The sequence below is a fragment of the Excalfactoria chinensis genome, chromosome 1 (genome assembly GCF_039878825.1).
Source record: "Excalfactoria chinensis isolate bCotChi1 chromosome 1, bCotChi1.hap2, whole genome shotgun sequence".
Taxonomy (NCBI): domain Eukaryota; kingdom Metazoa; phylum Chordata; class Aves; order Galliformes; family Phasianidae; genus Excalfactoria; species Excalfactoria chinensis.
Window position 1 is genome coordinate 41,518,369 of NC_092825.1, and position 25,089 is coordinate 41,543,457.

The following is a 25,089-nucleotide window of genomic DNA, read 5'->3' on the forward strand; positions in this document are numbered from 1 at the left end:
AGGAATTAGCTGCAGAAAAGCTGGGAATCACTGGGGTTTTTGTTTTCTCATGCCTGGAGAAGAGGAGGCTCAGGGGGAGACCTCATTGCACTCTACAACTCCCTGAAGTGAGGTTGTGATGAGAAGGGGTTTGGCCTCTTCTCCCAGGCTACAAACAGGACCTGAGGAAATGGCCACAAGCTGTACCAGAGGAGGTTTAGAATAGACACAAAGAAAAACTTTTTCTCTCAGAAAGCGGTCAGACGCTGGAATGGCTGTCCAGGGAGGTGGTGGAATCACTGTCCCTGGCAGTGTTCAAGAGGCATCTGGATGAGGAGCTACGATATATGGTTTAGTGGTTTGTTGTAGCTACAGTAATGGGAGGATAGTTGGACCAGATTATCTTATCTGTCCTTTTCAACCTTCTGATTCTATGATTCTATGCTTCCTACCTTTTTCAAATCCACTCACCTCTACACACATCTGCCGTCTCTCTTCTCCTACTTTAACTTGCTGTCATCTTTCATTTTAAAGTCTGCATTAATCTGCTGTTAAAAGTCTTTTGTATTGTGTGGATATATAAGGATTATACTGCATATTATGTGTTAGATTAAGGAAATAGAACTATTTATTTCATGACTACTATGTTGTACATTTTGCTCCCCACCATGAAAAATTCGGTGGGTCTAAAAATCATACTCGGTTTTTCATGATCTGAGAGCTTTTATAACTCAGTTTTGATATCAAAATTCTCTCTCCACTTGGGAGAAGAGATCTTTTTGGAGAGATACTTCAGTGTTACACACTGTTGTATTGCCAGCATTTTTGGCATCTCGCTGCAAGAGATTCTGCCATTTTCTTCTTTTGCTTGTAGAGCAAAACAAAAGGAAAGCTGGTTTCTGTATGTATATCTGCTGGAAATCATTTTTAATCTACTGGTTTAGTCTATTTATTACATGCAGGAATAGTTAACAAGAAGCCTGAATTGATACCTGAGACTTTCTTTTTGCCTAAGATAAATATCCTAATTTATTGTTTGAATTTAGATTCAGCCTCCTTTATTTTCTGTAATTGTGAAGCGTAGACTGATAGTATGGGCAAAAGACTGAAAGCAAAATATTTCAAAGGTGGAACCCTTACCTTTCTTGGACTCAGTAGATCATTTGCCATTGACATTTTTACAACTGAGATTTTATCCTGTGTCTAACATTATGATTTCCAAGACATTTATTTGTACTGTATGTTGTGTTTCAATCAGTAAGGTTTATGCACATTCACTTTGTGAAAACAGTGTGAGTATAACTCAAGTAGAAAATTTTTGAAGAATTTTCTCTCACAAAAATCAGTGGAAAATGAGAGTTTCGCTACCACTCATGGCTTTGATCATATTCTCCTGGAGTCTTCACAGTGACCAGAAAAAACAAGTCATTACAAATAGAGTTGTCTAGTTTCTGCATTTCCCAGCACAGCCTTTTAAATATTATGGATACAAAGCATGACATTTCTGACTAAAGGAAATATTGTAGTTTTTTTTTGCTACTCTTTTCATGTAATTTTACTACAACTCCTTTTGGTGAAAATTCACAGTATCTGTTTGCCTTCCAACCACAGATGTCAGAACATTTCCCTCTTGCACATGCTTGGCATGTATTTGAATGGAGATGCTGAAAGACTGTTTGAAAGAGAAGCACTGGCATATACTTTAAGTCTGGCAGAATACTGAACTTCAGAGGAAGAGAAGTTAAGGATCAGGCAGATAAAAGTATCATAGTAGGTAGCACATGCGCTGTGCATGCTGAGCACCTCTCCCAGTACTCTGAAGAATGCAGTTTGGTGGTGGGCTTCAGACAGTCTGTTCATATGATGTGAGTCTCAACCTGAGCATCATAGTTGAGCTGCATGTGGTTCAGCATTATTTGTAAAGTGGAACAAAGACTGAAATTCAGAGAAATAACATACACCAGATATATAGGATATAGAATAGAAAATAGAAAATAACAGAAACAATGAACTCCCTGGCTATATTTCTGCAACTGTACAAGTTCTGCATTTTATTAGTATAGCTGACCACTAAATAAGAGATGGAGTTCTGCTGTGTGGTTTTGAAAGTCTTTACCAAACCACAGTTTAGAAAGATTGTGTTCTGTGTAGTATTTATTTCTTGACTTCTGGAGCACAGTCGTTGATTTTTGTCTACCACAGCAATTTTTATTTTTTTAATTTTTTTATTTTTTTCCCCCACAAACATACCCTTTTCTTGCTTTTCTTATCTGACAAGTGCTTTCAAAACTGTTGTCACACTGTAGAATGTGTTTGGGGGAAGGTGTCTGAACACTCACAATGTTTTGCATAATTGCCTTGATTAGCAAGTTTGGTTTTCTCCAACCACTGCATACCTTCTCCAAGAATTACTTGCTGTGATAACTTGCTGCGGGCAGAAAAGCAGTCTCTAAGATGTGGTGATTTACTTTTGCAGTAGAATTCAGGGGCAGGTTCAACTTAACACAGCAACTGTGAAAGGGGCTTTAGCACTTTATCCCCAGCCTTTGAATTTTCATCTTTTCCACAGAATGAACTCCTCTGTGAATATGAAGAGATGTGGTAGCATGAGAGGTGAAGTGAACAATTAAATGGAACATCAGGCTTGACTTTCCACATAGGAAAATTCAACTTATTAATTATTTTTCAAATAATTATGGAGCAAAATAAATACAGTTAGTGACTGAAATCTCTGTGAAAGCATGTTTGAACTCTTATGTTAAAAAATAAAGCAATACTGCCATGATTGATATTTTCATAGCTGATTTCTGACTAAATCATCTCACTTCATATGTGAAGACAAGGTCTCACATTCCCAGGACTTGTTCTATGTACTATGACCTCATGTTCTATTATTCAGAACTTTTGCTTTATCCCGTTCTTCCACTGCTTTGCTGGAATCATTTTGTTTTTAGTGTAGCAAAGCACATGGTTTCTTTCAGAACTACAGTTAAAAAGAATGATGACATTATGCTAACGAGCTTTTAAACAAGCTTGTTATAAAACCTGTTAAACTATTCCAGGGTAACTTTAACAAAAGAGTATCACTTTTTGTAGTCAGTTCCCAATGGAACACATAATGTTTTTCCTCCTTGATATTGGATTTCATTTGTTTGAACAAAAGCTCAAAAACCAGTCATTATTTACACACTGATTGAATGCCAGGGAAGCTGAGTCCCTAAGACAGGAAAGACAGCTACAGAACATACCAGTTTAGATTCTGAATATTGAAGCATATATTGTGTATTGTACCTTTGACCACTAGACATAGTCCCATATATTCATATTTTGATGTTTTAAGGAAGAAGTCTGGGTGATAAAAGAATTAAAAATGTCCCAGCTCAAGAAACATGTATCAAAGTACAACATGCCTTTGGAAAGAAACATTAAAATGAAAAGAGTTGTTTTACAGTTTGTTCTGTGCGTCAGAAAATGAAGAAAAAATATTTCAAATGGAAGAGAAGCATCCTGCTCTTACCTTGTTCTGTTGTTATTGCTTGTTGCTTCATCGTTTAGTTTTCCTATCCAGATTTCAAATACGGTAGCCAAATTAACGAAGTGTAGTCATAAATGTGAGACATTGTGGTTCGCTGTATTCCTTCAAATCTGATTTTATCCTCCTTGGATTTCTTTGTGTACAAACATGCTTCCCATGTTCCCAAAGGTGAAGAATGTAGTCTCTGTGCACAGATTTTCCATTTCATGGCCAGATAGAAATCTAACATGTCAGCTGCACTTGCATTTTAAATGAGTGCATGTATTCAGTTCTATGAAAGGGAGTTTGATACCAAACAAATGTCAGCCTGTGTATGTGGAAGGATTTGTTATGTTTTATGGAGATCTTTTTGGTTGAAGTCTTTTCTCAAAGCTTTGCTGTCACAGATGTGCAGGTGTTATTTGTTGCCTTTCACTATGGAATGGAATAAGCAAGTACCCAAATTATTTTGTTAAACATTTTGGAGGGCCTTTCCCTAGAAAAATATTTTAGAGCTCCTGATTCCCTCTTCCCCAAAAGGAAAATAGTTATTATGCAAAGGGAAAAAAATTCTAATCTTTAACTGGTAATGCTCTCAAATAACAAAGGAGAAAAGCTCAGTGCTAAACGCACCTGTAAACTAAGCTGTCTCTTCCAGGACATTTATTTCCATTATGACTCGTGACTCCAAATTGTAATTCAGAACAAAATGAACAGCAAGATTTTATAATAATAATAATAATAATTGTTATTATTATTAATTATATTAATTATTAATTAATAATAATTATTATTATTATTTTGTGACTGTAGAAATACAGTGAGTTTACCTAATTCCCATGCAGAATAAAGCTCAGTATTTCTCAAATAATTCATTTTACATGAGTTTTTTATTAGCCAGATAAGCCATTATGTCATTTTACCCAAGATACATAAAACAGCTTTGGGCTTTATCACCATTATAAAGACTAATTCTGCAGACATTAATAAATATTTTATCTTTGATGTATGCTTTATTATTGACTGAAAGATTCTGTTTTCTAGAGAAAACATACCTTTTGTAATATTGTCTGTAGTCTTCTAAGGTGAAGGGATGTTTCAGAAAAAAAGCAGACAAATGTGAGTGTCTCTGAGAGGGAAAATATTTAATCAGATGAAAAGGGATAAATGTTCAACTGTGCGCATATATTTTCTTTTTAATATTTTTCCTCCTATGTTACAATTTCAACATATAAAATTATTTAAATTTAGAAATCACACATTGATTCAGGATAAAATTTTGCACTTACATTGATCTTCTATTGCCTTCAGTACTATTTTTGTAAATAAAACCTTTTTCCTGATATTGCTTCGCAACTTACAGTTGTTTAGATAATTAACTTGTATTATAGCATCCCATATCATTATCTGTATCTCATTATCAGTTTCATTGTTAATGGAAATATTTCCTAAATGAACAAGATTTGAAAAACATGTATCTTGTGTAAGTGTAGTAGGGAGTTAATCATCTCTTTTAAAAATTCTCGTAATATGTGACAGTACTGTCTTCTGTGGTAGCCTAGATGAGGTTACCAACTGGCAAACGGGGTAGACACATGTATGCATAAGGGGTTTTGCTCAAGTTGATGGGATTACCATCCAGTCTGATGTCTTCAAGAGCCCTGCGTACATAAGTGTAATCTCTCATTTTGCAGAAAGTATCTTCATGCATCTCTTGAATGTTGTTGTTCTAAAAAAGAAAGCCCAAAATATCTGTTAGAATAGTGGCTTGAAAATAAATTTTTTTGATCTTTGAAGACAAAGTTACTGGTATATCTTCAGTGTCTAGGGAGATAATAGAATTTAAGATTGTGTCTACAAGTTCTCAGCTGAGAAATCTCCTAAGCAGAGGGAAAAACTTTTGTCTGGTGCAAAGCTTCAGAAATAAATAACTCAAAACATCTAACCAAGGCAGGTTTTGCAGGAGGGACTTGGTAGAAAAAAGAGTATTTTCATTTTAAGAATCATAATGAACAGCCTTATTAATGCAACTTGGAATCAGCACAGGGCAGTCCAAAAGTCACAGAACAAAAATTACCATCTTAACAGCTTGATGTGCCTCAACCTGTAAAGGCACAAATCTGGAATTTGATCTGTGATAAATTACTGTCACCCCAGGCCCTCCCTCTCATATTAGCTTAATCCACATCTGTATACATATAGGGAAAATTATACGTTTTGGAGCTTATTCCTTTGATGTAAATTCCTCATATATACCTTATCTTTCTTGAGCTTTTATTCTTTAAACGAACTATTATGAACAGTGAATTGCTTGAATCCAAGATTGTCTGGAAATTAGAACTAAAAAAGTCACCTCTTACAGTGAGGATTGGCTGAAAATTATTCCTTGTTGCTTTATTAGTCAGAAACTTGTGTGGAAAGAATACAGCTCACTAACTTTGGTCTGTAGCACATAGCACTGAATTCATTCCAGCATTTTATACTTGAAAAATATTGTATTTCAAAATCTAATATTTTTTAACAGCTAAATTTCACTTATTTCAAATACTGCAATGATTAGCTAATTTTATGTCTCCAATAGTTTATTTGGTTCAAATACATAGACTTTTGGGCAAACAGAAGAAAGAAAACAAGGTAATATTCAGACTTTCCAGTTTCATTTGCTATAATTAACATGATACATAGAATCACTCCTTTGTAGCCTACCTGAAGATGAAGAGCTTGGAGACTTTCAGGCAGCGGCAATGGAACGTGATCCAAGTTATTGTCGGTGATGTAAAGATGCTGTAATTCGTGCAGATCCTGGAAGATGAAGAATGAAAGAAGGTGAGGATGTAAATTTGAAATCTATCACTATGACTATCTCCACTGGAAACTAACTACTTTTGCTTCAGCATTATGTGGATGAAAAGGAAGAAATTCAAAGACAGTTAAGAACTTTTATTTGCACAAGCTTTGCACAGGCTGAAAGCTATTCCTATTAAAGACTAACTGTTTGGATAAAAATAAAGGAAAAATGTATTTGAAATGTCTTTAATTAGAAACTTCATTTCAATGATGTTCTAAATTGAACACACTACCTCTACCAGTCATGCAGAAAGGTTTCCCTATTCTGTCTGTTTTCTTGCTCCTGTGAAAACTTACTCATTTTGCAGAAGCTGATTAAAAATAATTATCAGCATAAGAAATGCTTAAGCTAAGAATAAAATTATATATTGAAAAGTAATTTTCTCCACAGTTTAGTGGAAGAAGCAGCTTAATCTGATGACTATAGCAATATCAAGATATAAACCTGGCTAGGTCAGTAAAGCTCAGTAGAATGCTCTCACTTTTCTTCTTCTGTTACATACCAAGGTTATCATAGTACCTAATTACACTGTTTTAGTTTAATTCTTTTTGGCAGGGATTTTCGAGACATCAGAGTGAAGATGCTTGGTAAGTATGGAAGAGAAGGGCTGAGAGCTCCTCCTGCAGTGTGCAGAAGAAATAGGTCAGATTCTCAACTTCTAAGCTGATTTTTGTTCATCATTCCTATTCCCAGTACCTTTCTTATATTGGGCTAAGCAAAAATGCCTGTTTCAGTAACTGCTTGCTATCAGTTGCTTCCCTTATAAGCAGTCTTCCAAAGGAGGAGTTTGGACACAGTTGATTACAACTAGCTTCTTAGAGGCAGTTGGATACTCCACGTGAGCCAAGTCTAATGTGTGAGTCTAGTTATGTTCCCTTAGGTGTTTACAATACAGCCTAACAACTTCAGATTTCACATGTATGTAGGGATACTACATGGTTGCTTCTCTCCACCAAAATTCCCCAGGAAGGCTGATCACTCAGAGGTTCCAATTTCCCTGCTTTTTAAGATGGGAAGAAAGTATATTCATTTAATGATATACTCTGGAACGCTCCCATGTAGATACAAAGCAGAGCACTTTTGAAGCAGTATCATTCATAGCTTTTTCCTACCTTCTTGTCTGTTTGTAAGAGGAGATGAAGGGTTTTAATGTTCAACTGGAAATGTTTGTTCATATTGTTCTATTTTTGTTGCTTGCCTGGCAATCAGCACAGTAGCGGAGGGTATAACATCAATAGCTTTGCTACTGCAGAAGAGACATTTAGGCTGCTTTTCAAACTGCATCCTACTTCATTTAGGAGAGAGGAAGAAAGAATTTTCCTGTGAAGCCTGGACTTACTTTAAATGCCTCATTACGGATTCCCTTGCGACCAAGCCGGTTGTTACTAATATCAATGAAAGTCAAGGTAGATGGCAGCTCAGGAAGTTGCCTTATCCTGTTGTCACGGAGCACAAGTTCCTGAAGTTGGGGCAGTCTCCGGAAGGCATCTTCATGGATCTCTGATATTAGATTTGCAGTCAAATCAATCCTTTTTAAGTTATCTGGCAGAGAAACAAAATTCAATGAGCGTTTCAGAATGTATTTCTTGGGACAAGGAAGGAAGGAAGGAAGGAAAGAAGGAAGGAAGGAAGGAAGGAAGGAAGGAAGGAAGGAAGGAAGGAAGGAAGGAAGGAAGGAAGGAAGGAAGGAAGGAAGGAAGGAAGGAAGGAAGGAAGGAAGGAAGGAAGGAAGGAAGGAAGGAAGGAAGGAAGGAAGGAAGGAAGGAAGGAAGGAAGGAAGAAGAGAAAGAGAGAGAGAGAGAGAGAGAGAGAAAAGTAAAAGGCAAACAGCCTATTTAAATTACAGGTGAAGAGTCTTGAATCAGGTACATATGTCCTTGAATTTATTTCCATGGAATTATTCCTCCAATTTATGTCCATAGAAATGCCAACAGATACTTCAGAACAGATAATTCACATCTGCTGTTACTAGAAAAAGGGATCAGCATCTCCCTGTCACCTTGTCCAAAAATTGTTGTGTCATTCATCATACATCTTTCAGTAAAATATCAGTAATTGTTAAATTTGCATTTGTTCTAGAAATATTTTAAATGATTATCATTTGGAGGAAAAAAAAAAAAAAAGTTTAAAAAGAAATAAAAATAATCCACACTGTTTTCAGCATTTTCCTGCTGGAAATGTAATGTAAGAAATTGTGTATGTTGACTTTTTTTCTAAAATACATTCAAACATTTTTTTCCAGTTGAAAAAAAATTATAAGGTGAAACTTACTTTAAAGAGAACAACATATATATCAGTGTGTTGATATACATTGACTTGAATTTTAAGACAGTCAATCTGTGGCTTAAATCTAATTTTTTACCAGAATGTTTTTCATCATTAATCATTATTTTATTTTATTTTATTTTATTTTATTTTATTTTATTTTATTTTATTTTATTTTATTTTATTTTATTTTATTTAACATTTATTTAACTTTTTTTTTTTTTTTTTTCATTTTACTGCCTTATTTTCTTACTAGCAATATAATTAGACTTAAACATCTTTTAGCTTTTCTAAGTGTTTCTTTCCCTTGTTTTATTTATAAATGGTAAATGTCTCCCTTCCTGGCCTTCAACTTACTATGTTGGCCAATCCAAGCACTTATAGTTTTCTTTTACAGAGAATCTTTTTGTTCCCTTTAATTACTGAAGTAGCCCTTTTTTAACAGCAATCCAACACTTTTCAGCATTAAATCTATAAGCATTTGTTACATGAACTTAGGTTTAAAACACAAAACAGAGAAAGTGGCTTGATCATCAGACTGGTAAGTGTAAAGATCACGAATCTTCAAGATGACTCAAGTAAGAAACATGAAAATTGAAGCTTTCTAGATTAATAATTTTGGCCAGTTCTGGCCACACAGGATTTTGGATTTGACTTTTTCATTTACTGAAGAATTTCCTAGATAGTTCCAGAGTAAATCTACCTAAGTGCTTGATTTTTTTTAGGAAAATGGTACATTCTGATATACAGCAAATATTCAATTAATGTTTTATTTTTTATTATTTTTCTATCCTTTTAATGTTAACTTCAGGTAACAGCAAAAGCACAGATGAACTTTATTATTTTAACAATCTAAAATTTTTACTATATTTGAAATAGTGATCTCTGAGCAGAGCAAACCATGTTTCAGTGTGCCTTTATATCAAACTAGCATCAAACATAATGTATAATGAGTCACAGTACCAGAAAGAACAGAAAATAAAAATATTTGGAAAAATAGTGTCTTCCATACTTAAGTTAGCAAAGTCGTTTTTGTTTATCTTCCTGATCCGGTTATAACGTGAGTAGAAATACATGGTTTTCTTAGGCAGTGGTGGGACAGCGTTCAGCTCATGATCATCACAGTAGACTGTTGTCCCTAGGCATGTACACAAAATGCACGTGGGAAGGCCTGTGAAAGAATTTAGAAGAGAACTGACTGTTACCAAAAAAGCACAAGAAGGATATGTAAAATAATAGAATGAAACCCTCACCTAAGCATATAAGGGATTTTATTGATACTAAAGGTAAATCCTACTCCATCTTGATCACCATGACATCGAATTACAACAAAGTGATTAAGATCTGCCTTTAAACTAATTTCTTTTTTGTCCCGACTATGCCTCTTGGAAGGCATATATTTCTTTTGATACTGTGGGTATCAGGCTATAGCAATAGAATATTATGTGGCAGCAGCAGACAAAGTTCAATTTAATCCTAATCTGGCAAGAGTTTACTTCCATTTAGAAGGAGAAATTAACAGTCAATGACTAAAACTTAAAACAATTTCCTGAATCTCATTCTGCAAATAGTATTTCTAAGTAATCTGTAGGGAAGTTAATATTTTCAGAGCTATGGAGATCTTTAGTTTTTTTACTTAGCAACTTTTTATTTAGATTTAATGAATCAGAAATTTAATGTCAGGAGAAAACTGTTTTTCTATCAGTCTAAGATAGTTTGAAGACTATGTTCACAAAATAGTTACCACAAGAATGAAAAAGAAAAAGCAAAGAATTTCTTCCTTATCATAGAACTGTATGAAGACAGTGAAGTTGAGTGTTTCTCATATTGCAGTGTTCAAATGTTGTGAGAATTCTGACATCAACTGGATTTTCTGAATGCTATTATGTGCAGAAAAAGTTGCTAGTTGCTATGAGTGTTCAATTATTGATACATCCTTTCTTTGAGTGTAGGTATAAATCATAGAATCATAGAATGGTCTGGGTTGAAAAGGACCACAATGAGCATCCAGTTTTAACTCCCTGCTATGTGCAGGGTTGCCAACCACCAGACCAGGCTGCCCAGATCCACATCCAGCCTGGCCGTGAAGCATGGGGCATCCACAACCTCCTTGGGCAACCTGTTCCAGTGTGTCACCACCCTCTGAGTGAAAAACTTCCTCCTAATATCTAACCTAAACCTACCCTGTCTCAGTTTAAAACCATCACTATCCACCCATGTAAACAGTTGTTTCTCCTTCTGTTTATATGCTCCCTTCAAGTACTGGAAACACACAATTAGGTTTCCTCTGTTTCTTATCTTTTACTGCCATAGAAGTATTCCTCTGTTTTATGTTTCCTCCCTCTTTGTAGCAGGCTTGTTTGTTTGTTCTGGTTAGTTATAAAATGGTAGCATAATTAATAAGTATGGAAATATTAATCTTGCAGATGTGATTTCTTTCCAGATCAGCTGTAGAAGATTTGCCTTCTTAATCTGCGTCAGTTACCAACAGTAAACGGTAACTATCTGAAGGACATGTGATGTCTTTTCAGGCAAAATTAAGGATTCAATGACCAGAATACTCTTTTATTTGTTAGTGTCTACTTGGATAACTAAGAATAACATTTTTGTAAAGATTAACCTCTTTTTTTTTTTTTTTTTTTTTTTTTTTTTTTAATAATTTTCTTAACTTCTTTCACTGGATGGTTTAAACTAGCTACAGAGAGAAAAACCTTGAATCATTCCAACAATTCTAGACCTAAATGAATGCAGAGTTGAGGATGGCTGATTTTATTCTTTGAAATATTGCAACATAGTACAGGAAGAGCATTTCTTCTTGTGTCCCATTTGAAGGACTTGTACTTATCGCTATGTCTAGAGTAGCCTAAAAAAGGATAAGGGTAGGATGGGGATTCAAAAATATGTCAAAAAGATAAATGAACTTGGCTTGATGTTCCTGGGCTTTGTAATCTTCTGTCCAGTGTGAAGCCAAGAACAGCAGCAAAATCTGAGAGGAAAATATGTTGCTGAAAAAAGCAAAGGCATCAAATCTTATTTGATATGTTACAGTCCCTGGCCTTCCCCATGCATCCCTTCATTTGGTGCACTAGTTGTTTTAGATTCAGTGCTTAATAATGGTGATGGATGAAGTATTCATCATATATAATATGTATGTCAGATGTTTTTGTAACTTCCTAAAGTTTTAAAATCTGAAGGAAATTGTGAGGGGTTTTCAGGATTCTCCTGAGAAACTGTCATTTCCACTTCTGTTTGTTTTGGCATATGTTTAATGTCTTTGTCTGGTCAATGTTCACTATTAATAGTAAAACAAAACAAAACAAAACAAAAACAAAACAAAAAAAACCCAAAAAAACAGACTTAGACATTATTCATTTCTCCTCATCAAATACACACAATTGTGGAAGGATGAACTTTTTTCTTTTTTTTTTTTTTTTCTTTTTTTTTTTTTTTTCATTTATCTTTCATGGCATTCAGTTATGGTGTTGAGCACTGTAAAAAGTATTTAGGCTTTTTTTGTTGTGTGTTGATCAGCATTTCTGAACTATATATATATATACTTTAAGTTTAAAAAAAAAAAAAAGTTTAAATGATGCAGAGCCATTTTCATAGGAAAACAGCATGGAAACCCTTTGACTAAGCATGCATCTGACTTCAAGGCATTCAAGATAGGGCACAATATACCTCTTCAGTTACAGAGGTGCAGAAATGATAGATTTTATAACAGTAAGCTGAAGTAGATGTTCATAAACAGGCAAAGTGAGCTCACTCAAAAGCAACGCTCCACTTATAAATCTTGTTTCTCTTTCATACTAACCATCTTGAGTTTGGGGCACAAGAACTCCAGACCCTTGTGCAGAAGATCCATCAATTAATTTTGGTGTTGATGCTTCTTCCTCAGGTTCTTCTGTCAGCGGTGCAGAAGAATAACTCTCTTGAATTATAGAAGGTATTGCAGTCCCAATCTCTGTCTGGGAAAAAAATTAAGAGAGAAATGTTACTGTTTACTTCCACTAGCAGCTGTTTGTCTTCCAGTTACTTATAGTCTGCCAGTAGAGGTCACGTAAGTTCTGAAGTTTAGTTCTCGAGCTGCATTTTATCAGGCAGCTATAGTGAATTCTGGTGGTGTGTAAACAAACAATAAAACTCCAGCATGCTTATTCTCTTTTTATCTTAATTTTTAAATGTGCTGTATGCATACATGAATGAAAGCTGCATATATTTCATTAATCAGAACATATCATAGTATCATAGTATCATAGTATCGTGCGAGTTGGAAGGGACCTTAGAGATCATCGAGTCCAACTCCCGGGTTTCGAGCCCCCTGTGTAGCGAAGCGGCACTTCTACCCCTGCGCCAAAGGGGGGGGATTCGAACGCGGGCCCTCCAGTGCCGCAGGCAGCAGCTTATACCACTGCGCCACTGGGGGCACACATGTACTAACAAAATAATTTTATCCACTTTTATTTAAATGCATCATTTTTCTGATAAAGCTGGACATGCTCTGTGTGACAATGAATTAAAATTTGCTGTGAAGCATCAAAAATATGCCTGCTATTTATCCATGATAGTGCTAATTGGATCATCCTAAATTCAAACTCAGTGTGGCTGTGAAACCACTGGTACCGTTTTAAAAACAGTAACTTACTTTTAAAAAGTTATTATTCAAGAATTCTGCAGTTTAAGTGAATGCAATACTTGCTCAGTGTGAAGAACTAATTAGATTCATTCATTTATGGATGCTTTATGTAGGAGGAAGAATTAAAAATGCAAATAAAAGTTATTAGATCTAAATCATGATTAAGAAAAATTCTATAAAATTTGGCAGATCCCTTCAAGGAACAAGAAACTATTTTTTCTTCTTTAAATCCTGTATTGAATATAATTGACATATTTAGTTAATTTTATTGTGATTATTCTGAAAATGATATGATTTTGCTCTATGACAACTTCAAAATAAAAAAAATAAAATAAAATATGGGAATTTTCTCATATCATCTCTCATAAAAACAGTGTTGTAGACTCACCAAGCTTGTAGGAGGGGCCCACATTTGCAAACAGGCAGTGCAGTTTCATGTAATCACCCACATGCTAGGAATGCCCTGTAGTTGTCTAACCTTTGCATTTTGCTTTACTGCTGTATCTTGATTTCCCCATGTTTGTGCCCCTCAGGATCTCCTTTGAGAATGCACTTAATTTTAAATCCAGAACAGTGAACCGGGGTTCTTATGGAGCTTTGCATGTTGAGGTGCTGTTTAAATGTTAGTTAATGTATCTGGCTCTTTGGTTGCTGCACCCCAGTGCTGCAGTTAACAATCCTTAGAGTCTATCTAAAGCAGAAGATCAAAAGTAGGATTTTTATCTCAGTACAAGATGCACAAAGGCACTCAAACATAAAGTTAAACGTGGTGAAGCTATTGAATCCTGAATTTCTCACCTGGCACTTTCTCATACTTCTAGATCATTACCCCTTTACTGCTGGTTTTGCTGTCCCCTTGGAGAAATGGTTGTTGAAGTTGCTCACACTCAAGTCCATGAATCATAGTTGTAAAGGCCAATAAAAGATGTAGACTGCATCCAAATGGGACAGATCCTTAGGAATTCTTAAAATTAGGTTTCCTATTTAGACTACACAAGTTAGAAGAAATAGCACACATGAAATGCTTGGTCTCAGACTCAAGCATGAATAATGTCTTTGCTACATTCTAGTACCTATATGAATTAGATTTGGACTGAATGGGCTTTAGGGTCTCTGTATATTCCCTAGTTATATCACTATAGGCCATATTTACAGATAAATATGTGCTGATTTAGTTATTAGGATCATAACTTTGTAAAATGCATGGTCATCGAGTGAGCAAAATGAACTTGAGATGAACTATGACTGAGTAACCTGTTGGTGTAAATAGGAGTGAGGCTGTATCTTGCTCCTTTGTGTAGACAAATACAAAATGTTCCCATCTGTAGCATTAACAGTAAGAAGCTTAAGCAGGAATGGACTTGTGGACAAATCTAAAGAAGACTTTGAGAACAAAGGAAATGGGACAGATGTTCTCTGAATGGAGAAAGCCTAGAGGAAGAGGTACATTCCAGACTTTTATTGACCCAGGCTTGCACTGCACTAAAGTACTTGCACATGCTGTCTACTTCTTCACCAAAGGACATCAGTTAGAAGTCTCTGACCTGAATAAAATCCATTATTTTGAGATCTATTAACAGCTTTATATGCATCTTCTATGGCAGTTCTACAGAAAACAACATTCTGGAGAAAAGCATTTTCAAGAGAGGGTTTGCAATTAGACCTAGGAAAACTTTCATTTCACTTGTCACAGGGTTTGAATCATCTACACTATCTTTCTCTGAATGTGTGAGGGTTTACTTTGTTTCAGATCTGCAGGTTTTTGTTGCTGTTTTCTTTTTCCTCTGCCTTTTACTGTTCAGCTATTCTTAGCTTTTTAGTCACTGTGGTTGTTGGGTACCAAGGCAGAGATACTAAGTTCTAGTAATGCTGTTTCTGATTTCTCACTCTGCTCTTACAGGACATGATCTCATTTTGGGGATGCATAGATGAACATCTGCCCACATTTCTTCTAGAGAAATTATTCCAAGCAGCTCACATTAATATCCGTTCGATCTCTTGCATCTGCTGTGATTATCATTAAAAAAAGAACACCAACTATTGCAGGGAATGCTAGGAAATTGCCATTTTTGCACTGGTAATAGAATAGGAGTTTAAATGTATTACATACCAGACCCAGAACATGAGCAGTATTTACTTGCTGTACATAGACTGGACTTGAACCAGTAACCTAGAGGTAACAGTCTGTTTCCCATTATTGGTCATCTGATCCATACAGTTTTTTATTTTCCACATATTTGATAAATCATGCAAGACTGTAACAAGACAAAGATGTTTCTTCGACTATATATTGTACAGAATGACCTTTTGTCTTCCAGATGTTTGTTGCTTTTTTTGGCAACATGCGCTTTACAAAATATATATATATATATATATATAGATCATTTTACGAGATTATTCTCTCTTTTTAATAGTTTTTTTTTTCTTTTGTATTTCCTTTGCTATTCCTAATAATATATTTAAAATAAAATAAAATAAATAATATTCTAGACATAAAGGATATTTCTCTTTGTCAATATGCTCAGGCTTTCAAATCATAATTAGTCTTTAAAAACCAATATAATACATGTCATAAGAAAACAGTGAAAAACAATCACATCATGTCAAACTACATGATATGCAGCTATTCTGCTCTTCCTTTGGAATCAATTGAGAGATTTAGTGAACACCAATACCAATATTAGCTACAAAGCATGCTGTAAGCAGAGTAATATGTCTATTAAGACGTCAGGAAGCATTCATGAAATATTTTTTTCCTCCTGTATTGTTGAGAGTCGCTATCAAAATAAAAGTGTTCAATGTGGATGACAAATTCAGAGGCATTTTCAGATCAGGAAGAAAATCTGAAGCAAAGAAATCTGAACATACAAATGAGAGATAAAGCACAACTGGTGAAAGCAAGGTCACCACATTCACATTCATTCTCTGAGATTTTAGCTACATGCACGTTTACACTGAGCCCTGGCCAAGATGACTTTGTTCTAAATATAAGAAAAGGAACACAAGCTGCTGATTCCTCATCACACCTCCGACGGTCTTCTTGACCAGTATTGAAAACTAAACATTATGCTGATCTCTTGTGTCTTTTAAGTGTCATCAACAGTTATGGGACAGTATTTTACCTCATTATCTTGGATACACAAGTACCCATGAATCTTATTTCAAATTGCTTCAGTCTGTCTGCTTTTCCTCATTTAGAATATGTTTTCATGTTTAACATGGAAAGAAATGGTATACCTTGTATTCTATAACTCTTTTTCCTGCCAGATGCTGGTAGGGTAGTGTCTTCACTGAGAAGACATCTGTTCTTCAATGTGCAGAACCATCAGTTTTGGCGTAAACAACACATTTTTCTGTTTCGCTCCTGGGAACAGTGTTCTGAAAATGATGTTATCAGGCATGGCATTCTTTATTAATCCTTTTGTGGTAGTTTGTTTGGTTTTAAGTGATTTTGTTGTTTCTGTTGGATTTTACACACATATACATATATACATATACTTTGGTCAGAATGGCCAGTATCTATGAACTTGTAATTGAGTTCTTTAGAAATTAATACTCGTGGCTTCTGTCTTGGAACATATAGATAGAGTCTGAGGCTCTTTTAATTAATCTTGGAAAATGGCCTTTTTATCATCCTGACTACATAGTATCCTAAAACATCTTGTATTAAAAGCAAGCATAGCTGTGTCATGTCTGATTTTAGCTGAGTAAAAATATTCATGTTGCACAGCATTGAAACAGAGATTTTACTTACAAATTCTATTGTCTGAGAATGCAGAAATTCCATATAAATTGAGCTAATCAGGATTTCCATCAGTATTAACTAAGTTACAGTCTCATTGCAGCACTGTTTGAAATTACAGATTTCAAACATTCTGGTTTGAAAGCTATGTAATCCTTAAGTAAGCCTAGAGCAGACATTATTCTTTGGAATAGTGCTGAAATCTTGGAAGACAAATTTCAGAGAAATACCATGCCAGTTTTAAAAATCATCAAAGAGCTCCTTGAATAATTAAAGGGCACATCAGATCTGAAAACTAATCTCAGCTACTTAATGAAGACTACCACAGGAGTTCTTGTTGATCCAAGCCATGAAGTGAACATACACAGTCAGTTAAACAAACTTAGAGACCACTCAGCCTGCTGGAGTTTCTACCAGGAATGTTGTGAACCCACAGAAGCAACTTCAGTTTGACTTTCTGAGCTACTTGTAGAGTTCAGCATCTCAAGCATATTTTCTCATGCATTGCAGTCAGATCAGGCACCGCTGGAGCTGAACATGCTTTTGTCCAATTCATCAGCCTAGCTTTTTCTAAAAGCACTGTGATTTGAGTACACTCCAACAAAACACTGTTAAAACATTAACAAAAAAGGACTATATTCACTCCACTTAGCTTCAGACATTGAACTAAAATAAACTGTTCAGCAACTTAAACACCTTCTGAAGACAGGCAAGGAAGAATCACCCTCTGAGGGTGGCTCAGCTCAACTTCTTAAGGTGCCTGTCCATTTTCCTTGGGCTGTGCAGGAGACCATACGGAGTAAATAACATTTTTCACTGGACACCAAAGTCTGGTGTCACATCCATTCTTCATCTCATTTCCATAGCTTACAGCGCTAAGATATTTCATCTGATTTGATCCAAACTGGTATATGCATGTAGTCTAGCCACCATGATACAGATATAATACTCACAAGCTGTTGCATCTTCAAAACTAGAAAAAAATTCTAATAGTTTAATTGTTTCTTCACAGAGCGAACTGTTAGTGTAAAATTGGCTGACAATCATTTAGCGATAGTTCTAGAACAAGAATATGAGGCAAAGGAGAAAGTGCTGAAGACATTTTATTCTACATTCAACCAAGAGATCAAATACCTGTTGTTATCCTGCCAAGGTTGGCATCCCAAATATCTCTGTTCCAGGAGACTTCCTAGCTACCAAATGAGAGAGAGAGAAGAGAGCACGGATGAGATGCTGAAACAAAGCCAGGGGATATCCAAAGAGGTAAAATTCAGGACAAAATGGGAACAAGCCAAAGGAAATGTGATTATGTTGCCTAATTAGTGATGGAATGAGACTTTTTCAAAGGATTATTTGTGTACCATGCATTAGAAAATCACTGTATGTGAGCAAAGATAGAAACAACAGAGAAGATTCAGAGCAGAACCACAGCCCTCTCCCTTCTGACCTGTATACCAGACCATGCTCTGGACACTAAACACTAGGAATTTTTCTTTGAAATCTATATCTTGTTTTGGCTGACTCTAAAATGTTTCTTTAGAGGTGCATGTTAAAAGCTTGCTTGTATTCAGAAAAAATGATATACAGCCAGACATACAATTTAGAGATCAGGGTTAATATTATTTAATATCTGTATCCTTATGTCACAGTAGTTCCTACATCAGTAGGAAGGATACATATCCCTTCTTTCTGGAAGAGGTCATAAAGCTGGATGTCTGGGGAAAAAATGCTTAAGTGCTCAAGGATATAAAGGTAACAAGCATCTACTGTAAAAGCTGTAATCTCACTGTTGAGTTTCAGCTCTCATCTCTCACACAGGAATTTCAAGCTAGTGATAGTTATGCTTATGTAATGAGCTCAAGCTTCATGCCTTCAGACTAGGATAACTACATTGATGATTTCACTATTTGAGGTAGGAGGAGGATTGCAGTTTCTTAGTTCACTTAGAGTAGTAGCAACTGGTGGTATGACTATTTTTAATGTTTGGGTATTTAAGATTATTTTATCCAGTATACTTAATCTTTATAACTTTTATGTGGGTAATTAGGTGAGACTAGCTCTTCTTGGGTTGTACTAGAACTTCCTTCCAGTACTTGAGGGAAGCTTATGAACAGGAAGGGGAAAGACTTTTTACGTGATCTGATAGTGATAGGACAAGGGGGAATGGCTGGAAATATCTAGCCTTTGTGGAGATATCTACAAAGAAGTGTATAGAATCAGTTCTGAACAACTGAGAGCAAGTAAGAGCTGTATTCAAAGCTCAGATAGAACACTGTCTAACTGGGATAAAGCTCCAAATGGTAAACTTAATTCTAAACTAACTATATAGTTATCTTACTTATACATTAGTTGTGCCAATTCATAAGCTTTTTAAAAGTCTATATGTCCACTTTTAAGTCTCTAGTTTAATAAGATACCTACCACAAAGTCAGAAAAAGCAGTGCAAGCTTCCTTTGACACTGAATATGGGCAAGATGGAATTCTTGCACAAGTATCTTCATTTCTGTTATGGTAACAGCAGCAATCCTTTGTGTGCATATGCACATACATTTCTGTGAGTGTGTATTAATCACTCATGTTCTTTACTTTGTTCAGGACTGTGAACATTCTATTAGCAGTTTGATTCAAATTCAATACACAAATCCAGTTTTAGATATTAGGTTATTTACAGTGCTTGTTTCTAATTTTCTTCTGGATTCACATTTCCCAGCTCACCTATTCCGTGTACACAGACATGGACCCTCTATTTTTTTGCTGCTTATTTAGTGCTAGGTTAGCTTTCTCTCTTCTCAGCCTCACTTGTACCAATGAAAGAGGCAGAATTATTTTTCTGCTCTCCAGGTCTTTTCAGTTCCTGTTTTCTTTCATATTTTCTCCTAACTGAAGGAAAATGGCCTAATTAAATTTAATAGGCTGTGTAATCAAAAGTGTGTAATATGACTTCATTAAACATTGTTAGCTGTTGAACAGAAATATCTATGCACAGTTTGTTTGTCTTATATCAAAACAGTTTTAGTTTCAAAGAGGGAAGAACTCTGAGCCTTCTGTTAGTACAAACAAGAAGTTACACAACAGTGCCTTTGATAGACATTTCATCATATCCGTTTTAAAGATTTAAATCAGTACACATTTGCAGAGTGGTTGGGACAATTAAGACAATCTTGACTGAAGCCTTAGGACCCCATTGTGATATAAATATTCATTGAAAATAATTTAAAAATTGCTATGAAGGAATGGGACAGTACAGCACATGTTTATGCAGCTTTAACTGTCAGTTTAAAACCAGTACAAATCTTGTAGATAACTTTACATTGACATATCTTTGCAGACTTTCTCCTCCAGAACTTTGAAATTCCAACTGTGGTAAAAGGTTTGCATTCCTATTTTCTTTTTTGTTGTTATTTGTTCTTATTTCATTTCTGTTGCTCATTCTTTGTGTGTGTGGGCATTGCCTATTTGCTTTTATCTGTAATTGTTAATGTTTTCCTTAAAGTCTTTATAAAGTTTTCTTTCTGAATGATTTGTTAGTTAGGTTTTCTTGGTAACAAATGTCCCTTGGCTGCAAAGTCTTGGCTTGGACTTTCATGTTTCCTTAACCTAGACACTTAGAAACCACAGATTTTTTTTAGCCCAATTTTGATCTAATACATGTCAATGCACAACTTTGATTGAGGATTCTGTACAATCCTCTAATTCCCAGCTGCAAGCAATTTCCCCTAGCAAAATCCTTGTACTAAAAATGTGTCCCATGTACATTTATTGTATAAAACAAAAAGAATGCAATAAATGACATGCTTATTTTAGCAAGCATTGCTAGGGAATCTGATTTCCATTGTTAACTTTTCAAAACTCAGTATCAGAATTAGAGAAGTCATGACCTTTATGTTACTGATAGCTAACTTTATTAAATTAAAATTTCAGCTCAGCCAGACACAGGTAGCTAAGGTCTATATTACGTTATATGAGTAAAATCAGTATCCCAAAAGAGAGGATGACGTTGAGATGCAACACCTAATTTTAACCAGATGGGATGAAAAATAGGAATCCCACCCTAATTACTTCTAGATCTTTCAGTTTGGTGATTGCACATTCAGTGACTGATTACAGGACACATCGGGTAGCATTCTGGAAAGAGCATAACTGACATAGGTACTCTAGTTCAATTCTTTGACATTCACAACGACCTAATGCCCCTAAAATAAGCAGAAGCAACTCATCTGAAGTCCTAGTGCAAAGTCTGATTCGTAGACCATCTGAAAATCAGTTTGAAGTATGAGACTGGAAAAGTTTGAGATTATCCAATTAGTCTAAAAACGTGTTAGGAAAAGTTTGAACTTCCGTGAATCTAAACATCTGTTATACAGAATGATTTATGTTTGCACAGAACTGAAGAGAGCAATGACAGAAAATATTTCTTCAGTTTTTCAGATTTCCAGAAAGCTAAAGCATTACTTGGAGGTCTCTAAATTAAAATGCAAATCAGGTTCTAGAGTTACTGCATACCATTTGGATCAAATGAAGGCCTGCTATTTGTATGTACCTCTGTGGTATAGCTCATCGTTTAAGCTATGCATGATAAAATCTAAACTGTGATCTTCAATAAATACTGAGTTCTATACACAGGCCTGCACACAGAGATATGCAGTTTGCATCTTCATGGTAAGTTGTAACAGTGATTGAGAAGTCATTAAATCATAAAATGGCTTGGGTTGGAAGGGAGCTCAAGGATCATCAAGTTCCAACCCACTGATGCAGGAATGGTTGCCAGCTGCAACATCAAGTACTAGATCATGCTGCCAAGGGCCTCATCCAACCTGGCCTTGAACACCTCCAGGGACGAGGCATCCACAACCTCTCTGGGAAGTCTCTGCTCACAGTTCACTCCCTCTCAGTGAAAATCAAATTTGTTGTTTTTAAAACACTAGTGATGACAATAATGTTTAGAGCATCTGACAGATAACTGACTTAAAAGTCTATAAAACCTTTCTATAACAACGACCACCCTGAGCTCTCCTTTGGGTTTTGGGAACTATGAATGCTTAGGCTTCTTTGGGGTGGTACATGGGAAAATGAATGTAAGCAAAAGATTTTGGCAAAAGATCTGGGAAAAAAACAGCTCTCACAGGGAGGTCCGTCCATTCGTCCTTAAAGTAACATTCCTTCCAGCTGTTATGATGGATGACCTTCACTTGGACAATTTTAAGAAGACTGGATAAAGAGCTCAGCAGTGGGAGAAAATCCTACTTTGGAAAAGTTTACAAGACAAAATAAATACTTTTCATGTCTTGTTTCTATTCCATATTTCCCTAAATACAGCACACTGAGATAGGATCTGTTTCATCTTGTTCAATATAATACTGATCATCCTGAATTTCCTTTCAGCTAGAAGAGACTCACAGAAGACTTGCCTTATCTCTATATATCCCTCAGAAACTCGGAGAGGGGCCATACAGACAATAGTATCATAGCATATCATAGGGAGACCAGAAGACATTTGCACTTAACATTCAACACATTACTGAGAAATCTATAGTACTGATACATCCTCAGGAATAAAAGGCACAGGAACTCAGAGTTATCACTCTCTAAAATGTAGCACAAGTATCCAGTGACTTAAAGTTGAAGGTGAATTTTTCAAGGAAAAAAAAGCACAGATACATGAGTACTCAAAGAGATTTGATTCTGTATGGCACAGAGAAGTGGACCAAAACCAAAATCATTCACCTAGGCCAAAGCTCTTCACAGTCCTTCTTAGATTAGAAAATGTATTTCCTCTAAACTGTGAGGTTGTGAGACATTAAGGTAATTTTTATCTTTCCAGTTTGCTAGTTTTGAATATATTTATCTATAAATTTTGTTTCTTTTTCCTTTGATTTTAATGCTGCTACCAAGTGTTGACCTCACCTTGACGAAACACTAGTTACTGTCTTTCTCAGTGCAATCATGAATTACTAAAAGGATCATTTTTTTCATGAATTATGTACTGTAATGTAAGAAACTACTAAAATACTATATGTAATTAAAAAAAAAAAAAAAGTCAAAAACAGAAACAAAAACAAAGCAACCACACTTATATTACCTACATGGAACTTTTGCCCATGGTTATGAAGCAGAGTGAGATTAGCAGTAATGTAGCTTTTTACTCACATAGAGAGAATACAAAAATCTAGAAGAGAGCAGTAAACTCAACAAGCAGTCATGCCTTGTACAGACCACACTGTCTCAGAATATGAATGAATTTCAGCAGTTTTTCTTCAGTATTATTTATTCCATTCTTGAATTTCAATTAAAGCTCTTTTCCTTTCTCACTTCTTTCTGTTCAATTTCCTAACAGAAATAGTAATCACTAGCTTTTGTAGCCTAAAATAATTGCATTTAACATATTTGTTATTATGAGAAATGACCTCAAGCAACAACATTTTACAACCTCATTTCATAGGGAATCCTGCATGTCCTATATCAGCTGCTTCAGTCTCTCATCCAGACAAAAAAAAAAAAACAACACTGGGACAATCTCAATGACAATTTGCAACAAAGTGAGGAGACCTGATCACACATACACGAATGAATTGGGGGAAAAAATTGGCCACACTTTTAGACTGGAGAAAATATGAATGGACAACAGTGTGTTATCAGCACAGAGACTTGACGATCAAGAAAAGACAATAACATGAGCAGATTTGTCTGCTATATGTTTTCACGGCCACAAAGTGTATCTCTTGCAGTTACATACTTTAAAAGAATGGAAAAATGAGAAGTTCTCATTACCTCTAGTTGGTCAGATTGCTCGTTTTCAGCATAGACAAATGGGTGAGGCAGTTCTCCAAGTGAAACATCATAGAATTCAGAATCATAAATTGCAGTGTCAGTGACAGGTACAGCTCCAACAGACTCAAAGATAAAAAATCCCAGAAAAATATTTACATAGGTCTTCATTCTGGTTTTGTTTGTTAGTTTGTTTTTCTGAAAGAGAAGAAAATGGACAAAATGTGACTAATATGAAATTTGCAAGGAATCTATGAAAATTTAATCTCAGAAAAACAGTGCTTCTTTTCATGCAGCAATGATTTTGATGCTCATATTTATTCACAATGTCTCAAAGGTTTATTTTGGATCTGAGAATTTCTGCAGTTGGCTTTGGTCATACTAACATTTAGCTAATTAAGGAAGGACATACTGATTTTTGTTGTATCAGAATGGTATAAAAACAAACTGGCATCAGTGTGAAGACATCTAAAAGGTAAAATACGTTTAAATAATGATCTTTATTCCTTTTCATTTGTATATAACTATTTCAAATGTGTCATCAGAGAGAGCTTTTGAGAAATTAGCCAAAGCTAAGTTATTATTATTTTTTTTTAATCTATCACAATAAATCATCCTTTGAAATGTCCATAATTTTGTCTTTCTCCTCTACCAAAATATATTAAAAAAACATTAGGACCACTTTCCTTCCTGTCTTTGGATGAGCATAATCAAGGTACTTTTTCATCCAATAGCTGTTCTGACATAATGTCATTTTAAGTTGTTCAAAGAATGTGGCATATTTGGAATGTCTCTTCTGCAAAAGTCTGGGGAGCAAAATCAGAAGTAGTCTATGTTTTTCCCAGCCCTGTTGTTGACAGTTGTCTTAATTCTCACGTTATCCAATCAACATAATTTTTAAAGTAGTAAGAAGAAGACATTGGGGTACTGTCATCTGGTCTCCTTGGAGGATAGAACTTCAAAATTAATCACCACCTTTTTAAAAGTTCTGCACTTTACTAAAATAATATAAAATTCACACTAACCTTAAATATTAGTGTTCATATGTTCCCTATTCTTTGTAACTTATGTCTATCATGTAAGCTGTCTAACACATGGGGTCTACTCAACATTCTTTACTTACATTTTAATTTATTCACTGCTTCCACTAATTTCACCAAAAGTACAGACTTTGATAACAAGCAGTAGGTATCTAATAAACTGTACTTACTTGTGATCCCATAATACAAGCAGCTAAGTATTTCATTTAAAATTATAGCAGTTTAAAGTAGATTAAGTATAAGAAATGTGTGAGACAGTTTTTGGAACGCATGCTAAGCAACAACCTGAATTTTAGCGAT

General features: G+C 35.2%; 1 protein-coding gene and 1 long non-coding RNA gene across 2 annotated transcripts in view; one reads left to right on the plus strand and one right to left on the minus strand.

Moving 5' to 3' along the window:
• The window catches only part of LOC140264770 (uncharacterized), a 36,945-nt gene extending 16,588 nt beyond the window's left edge, over positions 1 to 20,357 (plus strand). Inside the window, exons 2-4 of the long non-coding RNA XR_011906103.1 lie at positions 6,195 to 6,319; positions 6,897 to 6,928; positions 20,313 to 20,357. This is a non-coding gene — a long non-coding RNA (uncharacterized lncRNA). The remainder of the gene's footprint in view (positions 1 to 6,194; positions 6,320 to 6,896; positions 6,929 to 20,312) is intronic.
• Positions 5,001 to 23,920, minus strand: EPYC (epiphycan). The gene is made up of 6 exons (XM_072360673.1): positions 23,753 to 23,920; positions 12,421 to 12,574; positions 9,619 to 9,777; positions 7,681 to 7,883; positions 6,200 to 6,295; positions 5,001 to 5,222 (listed from the first exon to the last, which is right to left on the minus strand). The coding sequence occupies exons 1-6, from the start codon at positions 23,918 to 23,920 to the stop codon at positions 5,052 to 5,054; spliced, it is 951 nt and encodes a 316-aa protein (XP_072216774.1). The 3' UTR covers positions 5,001 to 5,051.
• Positions 23,921 to 25,089: the final 1,169 nt, after the last annotated feature.

Bases quoted from the DNA above. Each gene is read 5' to 3' on its own strand.
- EPYC (XM_072360673.1), bottom strand. From the start codon at position 23,920: ATGAAGACCTATGTAAATATTTTTCTGGGATTTTTTATCTTTGAGTCT. The intron at 9,778-12,420 runs GTTAGTATGAAA...ATTCTTTCACAG, and splicing joins TGTGCCCCAAACTCAAGATG to GCCTTCCCACGTGCATTTTG. The intron at 5,223-6,199 runs GTAGGCTACAAA...TTTCTTTTTTAG, and splicing joins TCCAAGCTCTTCATCTTCAG to AACAACAACATTCAAGAGAT.